This window comes from Felis catus, chromosome E2 (genome assembly GCF_018350175.1).
Source record: "Felis catus isolate Fca126 chromosome E2, F.catus_Fca126_mat1.0, whole genome shotgun sequence".
Classification (NCBI taxonomy): Eukaryota; Metazoa; Chordata; class Mammalia; order Carnivora; family Felidae; genus Felis; species Felis catus.
In genome coordinates this window covers 49610475-49619483 of record NC_058382.1, presented here as the reverse complement: position 1 = coordinate 49619483, position 9009 = coordinate 49610475, and the positions used below count along the sequence as shown (strand labels likewise).

The window sequence follows — 9009 nt, the reverse complement described above, 5'->3', positions numbered from 1 at the left end:
ACCCCCCCTCCCCCGCACTCAGAAGCTGCTTGGCTGGGCTGGTTTGAACGTGACCCTCTGGAAAAGCCAGGACATTTATAGAATACTTGTGGATGATACTGGGTGAAAGTACTCTTTGCTGGGAACCTGCAGCCTGTGTTCGCCATGCTGGAGGCCTCCCAGTGAGCACAGCTGGGGTTCCTGGACCCCGTGGTGGGATTGCCTGTAATTAGGAGCTGGGGTCCCTCCCTGTTGCACTGGCAGCGGCTGGGTCTCTGCCTCTGGGACTGGCAAAGGCTGCACGGAGCTGGGCTCTGCGGGGCCCAAGCTCCTGGCCCGGGTGCTGGCATTGCCGACAGAGCCTTTAGGATGCCAGGCACTGCCGAGTCTTAGGGGGGATGTTGCATCAGGACAGCTGCCCTTTTCCCAGGGGCTGGGGCATCTCGGGCAGAGAGCGAGGCCAGGCTGTGAGAGGGGCTTGGCCCCCACTTATCGCTCAAGGTCCTTGGATAACAGTGGATAACAGAGAGGGCGGCTCTCAGGCTTCTCTGGCTGGGCAGGGCCACAGGGGTTGGGCAGGGCTTGTGGTATCCCCGGGGAGTTAAAAACAGGGCCCTCAGGGCAGTCAGCCCACACCTTCCTTCCCAACTGCAGCAACATGGCCTTTCTCTGGCTTCTCTCCTGCTTCGCCCTTGTGGGGGCTGCCTTCGGTCGTGAGTGTCGGGATCCCAGGGGTGGGCCTGCTGGGCCTGGAGTCGGCTTGCGGGGAGGCTCTGAGCTCCCAGCGGCCCCGCGGCCAGGCCCATCGAAGGAGCCTGAGAGGCTCTGTCCAGAGTGAGCCTTGGGGCCTGGCTAAGAGGGACTTTAGAGACCCCTTCCCTGCACCCTTGGGTCTCTTACCCAGACAGGCAAACTGAGGCTGCGGGGAGCACAGGGGTCCTCTTGGAGCCCTTTGAGCCCTTACACTCTGAGACAAGAGGGTACCAAAGAGTTCTTTGGCCCAGTTCTTTGGCCGAGTTCTTTGGCCCAGAAGTGGCTTGGGCAGGGGTGCCGTGGGCAGAGTGAGGGTATGGTTGCAGGAGACTCTCAGTGCCTCCTCCTAGGATTTTTCTTTATTGTGCCGGGCACTTTCAAAGCCCTTCATTTTCCATTAAAAAAAGAAGAAGAAATAATAGAAAATACAGAAAATGACATTCCAGCCATGTACCTACCATCAGGGTTTTGTAAATATTACCTTTTTGCAGACTGGCCTCAGGTACTTCTTTTTAAAACATAAAATAGATTCAGCTAGAGTTACCTTCTCCCTCCTCCACTCGAGGAAGATGAACCCAATTCCGAACTTGCTGTGTGGGTTTTACTAATTTAGTACATATTTATAAATCCATAAACTCTGTACAATAGTTGTATAAGCTTTCACAAACAGTATTATACTCTACGTCAATTTTAAAACATGGCTGGGGCGCCTGACTGGTGAAGTTGGTGGAGCCTCCGACTCTTGATCTCAGGGTCAAGGGTTCAAGCCCCACGATGGGCTTAGAGCTTACTTTAAAAAAAAAGCGCCTTTTCCCACCCACCTGATGTTTTAGATTTATCCCCGTTGGTGCGGAGACCCATTCACTGTAATCACGGTAAAGTACTCAGCTGTGTAAATACATCCTGGTTTAGCTCTAATGTTTTTGCTGTTACAAAGAAAGCGATTAGTATGATGACATATGTTTTGGCAAGAATGATCTGCACGGAGTCACCCGGGGGCAGCAGGGCGGGCACTGACCTGTAGAGAAGCCTGCGTTGCCACAGGGAGCGGGGGAGGGAGGGCTGCCTGGTGGTCGGGCCTGCACCAGCCTGACCTTCCTTGTGCGGGTGCTGAGAAGTCCCCAGGTCCCGGCACAGCAAGTGCATCACAGACACATTAAGTACACCTGTCTTTTCTCATCCTCTGACAGTTCGAGCCCATGTTTTGTGTTTTCCCCCCTGTGTTCTTGTACGGTGCAAAGTCCTGTTTTATTAAATAATTAAGAAACTAAAACTTGACACGATGAATAGTTCCTGAAACCTCTGGAAAAGAAAAGTCAGCATAGGCACAGAAGGGTGGAACGTACCGGTTCTTACCGGCTTCAGCAAAGCGCCAGGGTTCTGGACTCCCCGTGTACTTGGGGTTGGCCGATTTCTCCGCTCCCATCTAACAGGTGAGCTTTGACCTGTGAGGTTGGCCTCGGGTGCTCCCCAGTTTACTGAGGAAAATGAGCACTGGAGATTCAGTGACGCCCTGAGGTCTCTCACAGCATGAAGGCTGGGCCTGGGAGTCCAGCCAGGCAGTCTGATTTCTCAGCCTGTTTTCTGCTCCTTCATCAGGAAGTCCCCCGCCAGGACCTGCCCCTGGCCTCCGCATCCCTGGCAGGGTGCCTGGGGGCTGGCTTCACGCGGGGATCCCGGTTGCTAGAGGTTGAGGACTGCGGCCAGAAGTCGCCTGGAGGGTGGTGTGGGGTCCTGGTGGAAGGAAGCAGGAGTTCTGTGGACTCTGGGCCTCAGCCTTCTTCCCTCTTCTCCTACTCCCCCAGAGTGTGGGGTCCCCGCCATCGAACCCGTGCTGAATGGCCTGTCCAGGATCGTCAATGGCGAGGACGCTGTCCCGGGCTCCTGGCCCTGGCAGGTGTCCCTGCAGGTGAGGGGGTTTTCTGTGAGAGAGTGGGGGACACACTGGGGTGTTAGCCCAGCTGGGGCTAGGCTGGGAGCTTCTGGTGTCCAGCTAAGCCTGACCCTCCCCATGTCCCTCCAGGATAAAACCGGCTTCCACTTCTGCGGGGGCTCCCTCATCAGCGAGGACTGGGTGGTCACTGCTGCCCACTGTGGTGTCAGGTGAGGCCTGTGCGGGCTCAGGGCTCTGCTTCTGGCCACATGTGGGGGTGAGGAGGGAGCAGGGCCCGCTCCCAGTCCTTAACCCCCATTGATTCCTCTAGGACTTCCCACGTGGTCGTGGCTGGGGAGTTTGACCAGCACGCAAATGAGGAGAACATCCAGGTCCTGAAGATCGCCAAGGTAGGCCCGAGCCCTGCCCAGCTGGCCCAGGAGGCCCAGCTGCGGGGCTGGGGACAGCGGCAAGAAGGACAAGGCCCTTGGGCTGCTTGAGAACACAGGAGCCCGAGTGGCTGGGCTCGCCTCCAAGTTCTCATTCCGGGCTCCTGTGGATCTGTTTTCCGCACGGGGGCCGCCAGGAAAAGAGCTTGGACCCTGCAGATTGCTGACTAATCCGAGGGCCTAACTTTGTCGTTTTGGCTCCGCCCCACAGGTTTTCAAGAACCCCAAGTTCAACATGCTGACCGTCCGTAACGACATCACCCTGCTGAAGTTGGCCACGCCTGCCCGCTTCTCCGAGACCGTGTCCCCTGTGTGCCTGCCCGCGGCTACGGATGAGTTCCCCCCCGGTTTGCTGTGCGCTACCACGGGCTGGGGGAAGACCAAGCACAATGGTGAGCACCACCTGGCCTTTTCACCCAGGAAACGTATCTGGGGCTGGGGCTGAGCAGCGGGGGTCTCCAGGTGGGACCCATATGGCTTTTCCTTTTTTTCTCGTCTAAATTGCTACACACTCTGAAACCTTTCCATTTATTTATTTATTTAAAACCCTCTTTTAAAAAAAAAGTTTATTTTGAGAGAGACAGTGCAAGTTGGGGAGGGGCGGAGAGAGAGGGAGACACAGAATCCGAAGCAGGCAGGCTCTGAGCTGTCAGCACAGAGACCAATGCAGGGCTCGAACCCATGAAACTGGGAGATTTCATGACCTGAGCCGAAACCAAGAGTCGGACACTTAACCCACTGAGCCACCCAGGCGCCCCTAAAACCCTCGTAATGAAAACCTTCGGAACGTAAATAAAGATGAGCTTAAATACCGCACACTTGAAGACGAAGTTGCTGAAGAAATGCCCAAGTACCAGCAGGTGGCACTCTCACTACGTTGCAACGAGGTCCCCACGGTCCGGTTTCCAGCCTGGACTCCTCTCCAGACTTGAGGCGGGCGCTTGTGTCAAGCTCGCCGCCGTGAAGTCTGGGCCGGGAGTCAGATGTCCGGGTGTGGTTCGGGGCCCTGAGAGTCCGGCTGGGTCTCCCCTCCCCCGGCTGCTCCCTCCGCTGACGATCTTCCTCCGGGGCCCCGGGTGCTCCTGCCCAGGCCCCGGCTCACCCTCTTGTCCTTGACCGGGACGGAGGCGGCCAGGAAAGGGCAGCAGGAGGACGGTGCTCCCCCATCTGCCACCCAGAGCGGCGGGTCCCCAGCAGGGGCCCCGTGAAAAGGACGTCAGCCCCCTTCCCCGGAGGGGAGGCAGTGCCCCCCGCCCACCACACGGGCTGCCAGGGCACGGCTCGCGTGAACAGCGGTGCTGGAAGCCATGTCACCACTGCCTGGTGTGGAATCGGAGAGGAAGGGGTCCCGCAGGGACTGTTAGGTCTGAGGGAAGGTGGGGAGCTCCGTTTCTGAGGTCATGGTGATGGGGAAGGACTGGGAGCAGGCAGGGGGGAGGCAGGGTCTCCTCCACCCCGGGGTGGGCCGGCTGGGTGAGGGCTCCTGACCTCCGCTCCCCCCCCTGCCCCCGCCCCTGCCCCCTGTGTCTCTCCAGCCAACAAGACCCCCGACAAGCTGCAGCAGGCGGCCCTGCCCCTCCTGTCCAACGCCGACTGCAAGAAGTTCTGGGGCAGCAAGATCACGGACGTGATGATCTGCGCCGGGGCCAGCGGCGTCTCGTCCTGCATGGTAAGGCCTGGCCCCGCCCCCGCCCCGCCCCCGCGCGGGCCAGGGGGCTGCTCCCTTCTGCCGCGTCCGCTCCACCCCTCTGGGCGGCAGTGGCGTTGGGGGCCCCCACGCCAGCCAGCCGGGGGAGAGTGTCAGCCACGTGCCCCAGGCCCACCAGGAGTAGGCGACAGAGCTGGGCCTGCCACGTGGCCCCGATCGGAGAGCCTCCTGCCCAGTCTCTGCCCCCACACGTGTCATTTGTCTGCACAGAACCTGCGCGGGGGCAGGTCAGGGCACACCGGGGCCCCGGCAGCCCGCTTCAGGCTTGTAAACAGGTCCTTTCTCCTCCTGCAGGGCGACTCTGGGGGCCCCCTGGTCTGCCAGAAGGATGGAGCCTGGACCCTGGTGGGCATCGTGTCCTGGGGCAGCGGCACCTGCTCCACCTCCGTCCCCGCCGTGTACGCCCGCGTCACCAAGCTCATTCCTTGGGTTCAGGAAATTCTTGCCGCCAACTGAGCCTCTTTCTCCCACCGTCCCAACCCCGAGTGTTTCCAATAAAAGCATGTGACGGGAGGCACTGAGTTACCCTGTGTCTCTGTGTGGCCTGGGAGACGCGGGGCTGCAGTATCACTGTGACCCAGGGCCGGCGTTACCAGCGTCTTTCCCAGTTAATCCTGCTTTGTTAGAAAGCTCTAGCTCTATTTTCCATCCTCCCTGCTCAGGACTCCACTCGAGGTAGAACTGAGTTTCTATCTGCTGGAGCCAACTTTACTCAAGGAGCTTTCTGGAAGGGTGCAGTCCTCCGCCAGGCTATGCAGTCCGTAGCCGTCAACCCTGTGCTCCAGGCACCTTCACCTGCCTCTGGCCCCCTGCGCCCCCCTGCCCTTTGCCCTTCCCTGCCTGGGGTCTGCTGCACAGGCTGGATACACACTAACCTGTGCAGGTCGGGAAATATCCAACAGGCACCAGCGCTTGTCCCCTGTGCCCTGGCGGCCCCCTCCTGGTCCTCTGTATTTCTGGGTTCCGCAGTTAAATCTAGAGGCCGGATCAGACTCAGGGGCGCCCCCTTGGCCAGGCTGTAGGTGGGGGCCGCTTCCTTGGTCAGGAGCCCTCAGGGCTGGCTGGCTCTCTTTCGGTGAGGTGAGCTGACTCTGACACTCACCGCCTGGGTCCGTTGGTTCTTCCAGGGCTTGCACGCTGGAGGCAACTTAATTTGAACGCTCATTTCTCATATATTATCTAGAATACTTCCATAGAGACACCCCCATCTGTCATTTACCCAGTGGTGCTGTTGGTTTAGCACATGGAGGGGAAAGTTTACCTCCTTTTCCTTCACGAAATTTTTTCACGTTTTTTCTTTCACTGATTTTCAGGATAATGAATTTGTTCTCTATCATCCTCCAAAGGCAACCCAGTTCATTATGCGTTTTTTTTTTATGTTTATTTTTGAGGGGAAGCGGGGAGGGGCAGAGAGAGAGAGAGAGAGGAAGACACAGAATCTGAAGCAGGCTCCAGGCTCTGAGCTGTCAGCACAGAGCCTGATGAGGGGCTTGAACCCACAAACTGTGAGATCATGACTTGATCCCGTAGTTGATCACTTAATGGGCTGAGCCACCCAGTCAACCCAATTTTTTAAAAGTAGGCTCCACACCCAGCACACAGCCCAGTGTGGGGCTTGAACTCACAACCCTGAGATCAAGTCCTTAGCTGAGATGAAGAGTTGGACCCTTAACCGACTGAGCCATGCAGGCGCCCCAAGTTCAATATGTTTTCGCATATTAGAATTATGTCATTCCTGTGGATTTAAACATATATGAGGGTTTTGATCCATCGTAATTATGTCCTTATTGAAGCTCAGGTTGTGTCCCCTCAACCAGTGGGAGCTTCTCCCATTGGCTCAGAGGCGTTGTGACATGGTCCAGGTAGGGGTGTCATAGCTTCCTTGCTGTCCAATGTGACAAGACACCTCAGGCCCGGAATCAGCGCTCTGACCAAAAATCCCTGGTTTCTTTTAGTTGGGAAAGGAATTTCAAGACCACAGTCTGGGTGTGGGGGATGCTCATGGTTATCAGATTGTTTCTAGGCCTTTCCAGTGGACCGAGCAAGGAAGTATTTGAAGGTAAATAATTTGAAAGATGAAGTACCTCATGAGTTCCTACTGGTATTTCAAATCACAGACCAAAGGTGTTTTTACTTCACTGTACATAGAATACATTGGCATGTAGGAATGAGAAGCTTCACTCTCAAGGACACAGGGGCTGATGGAACTAGAGTATTCTAAATTTATGTCTGCTTCATCTCATATCACACACATCAGCTGAGGGAGAACAATACTGTCTTCACCAATATAATGAGTGAAAACAGTTAAATTGTATTTTGCTGTCCTCGATTAAAAAAAATTAATGTTTATTTATTTTTATGAGAGAGAGAGAGAGACAGAGCACAAGCAGGAGAGGGGCAGAGAGAGGGGGAGACACAGAATCAGAAGCAGGCTCCAGGCTCTGAGCTGTCAGCCCAGAGCCCGACGCGGGGCTCAAACTCGCAAACTGTGAGATCATGACCTCAGCCAAAGTCAGACGCTCAACTGACTAAGCCACCTAGGTGCCCCTTCTGTCCCCAGTTTCAAATAGTTGTTGGACCGCTCAGCCCTTGAGTGATTGGGAATTTGGGGCTCACCGCTGGTCTTCGTGGCCGTGCCTCTGTAGCCAGTTTGATGAGGGAAGTTCATTCTCTGGTAGGTTTCTAGGAAAGGCTCGTGGGATTAACGCTGAGATTGTGCACGGCCAGGGCAGTGTGTGTCCAAAACTATCAATTTATTGCCTCTCAGCTCCAAATTCACACTTACACACCCGCTCTGCCATAATGGATGGAATTCCTGAAAGCATTTCTTTTGCACAATGAACACAATGTCACATCTGCTCATAGAAGTTTCTGGAGGGACACTGCAGGAGGAAGGTTCCTGCGGTTAGAGGATTGGTCAGTATGGCAGGTGTGAGGGTGTTCACGGGGCTCCGCCCCAGCCCCTCCGAAACACAGGTGGTCCCTCAGCGATCTCACAGCCCTGGTTCCTCCCAGGGGCCACCCTCCCACGGTCCATCCAACCTGGAGACAATGTGGCCTCCTGCTCTCTGCCCACCTGTCCTCCAGGTGAGGGCTTTCTTCTGCGGCTCTCTGCACGTGGACACCAGCTATGCTGGCCCGTTTTCCACAGCAGCCGCCGCATTTTGCTTTGCCACTAGTGATGTGTGAGGGTTCCAATTTCTCCCCATCCTCACCCTTTTTTAAAATCATAAGCCCTTGGGGCACCTGGGTGGCTCAGTCGGTTAAGCGTCTGACTTCGGCTCAGGTCGTGATCTCACGGTTTGTGGCTCAAGCCCCGCCTTCGACTCTGTGCTGATGGCTCAGAGCCTGGAGCCTGCTTCGGATTCTGTGTCTCCGTCGTCGCTCTCTGCCCCTCCCCCGCTCATGCTGTCTCTCACAAAATGAATAAACATTAAAAAAATTTTGTTAATTATAAGCCCTTATCCTATCTTGCTGGGACATTGCTTTGAATGTGTAATATTTCACTAATTTGATGCTATTGTTAATGAGATAGCTTTCTTAATTTCCTTTTCAGAATGTCTATTACAGGTGTAGGTATATACAACCTCAGCTGATGTTTGCATGTTGTTCTTGTACCTTGAAACTTCTCTGAAGTTATTAGCTTGAATCACTCGCTTGCCCATTCTTTGGGATTTTCTAATGAAAAAAACCTTTTTAATGTTTATTTATTTATTTTGAGAGGGAGAGAGACAGAGCATCAGCAGGGGAGGGGCAGAGAGAGAGGGAGAGGGAGAAACCCAAGCAGGATCTGTGCTGTCAGTGCAGAGCCCGACCCTGGGCTTGATCTCACAACCATGAGATCCTGATATGAGCTGAAACCAAGAGTCCAGCACTTAACCGAATGAGCAACCCAGGCGCCCCTAATTTTTTTTTTTTAATTTTAAATAGGCTCCACACCCAATGTGGGGCTTGAACTCAAAACCCTGAGATCAAGAGTCACATGCTCTACTGACTGAACCAGTCAGGTGCCCCTGGGATTTTCTGTATGTAGGATCAAGTCATGTGCAAATAGATACAGTTGTACTTTTTCCTTTCCAATTTCCATGACTTTTTTTTTTTCCTTGTCTAAATTGTTCTGGCCATACTTTCCGATATAATATGGGTCAGCAGTGGTGAAAGCAGGCCTCTTTGTCTTCTTCCTGATCTTAGAGGGAAGGCTTTCAAACCTTCACCGTTGGATACAATGTTACCTATGTGTTTTTCAT

At 54.9% G+C, this 9009-nt stretch overlaps 1 protein-coding gene across 1 annotated transcript; it reads left to right on the top strand.

Moving 5' to 3' along the window:
• Positions 1-556: 556 nt before the first annotated feature.
• On the top strand, positions 557-5275 carry LOC101096125 (chymotrypsinogen B). Its single transcript, XM_023245390.2, has 7 exons — positions 557-692; positions 2538-2641; positions 2756-2835; positions 2937-3015; positions 3266-3446; positions 4590-4723; positions 5057-5275. The coding sequence occupies exons 1-7, from the start codon at positions 638-640 to the stop codon at positions 5216-5218; spliced, it is 795 nt and encodes a 264-aa protein (XP_023101158.1). The 5' UTR covers positions 557-637; the 3' UTR covers positions 5219-5275.
• The last annotated feature ends 3734 nt before the right edge of the window (positions 5276-9009 follow it).

Bases quoted from the DNA above. Each gene is read 5' to 3' on its own strand.
- LOC101096125 (XM_023245390.2), top strand. From the start codon at position 638: ATGGCCTTTCTCTGGCTTCTCTCCTGCTTCGCCCTTGTGGGGGCTGCC. The intron at 2,642-2,755 runs GTGAGGGGGTTT...ATGTCCCTCCAG, and splicing joins CCTGGCAGGTGTCCCTGCAG to GATAAAACCGGCTTCCACTT. The intron at 4,724-5,056 runs GTAAGGCCTGGC...CTCCTCCTGCAG, and splicing joins GCGGCGTCTCGTCCTGCATG to GGCGACTCTGGGGGCCCCCT.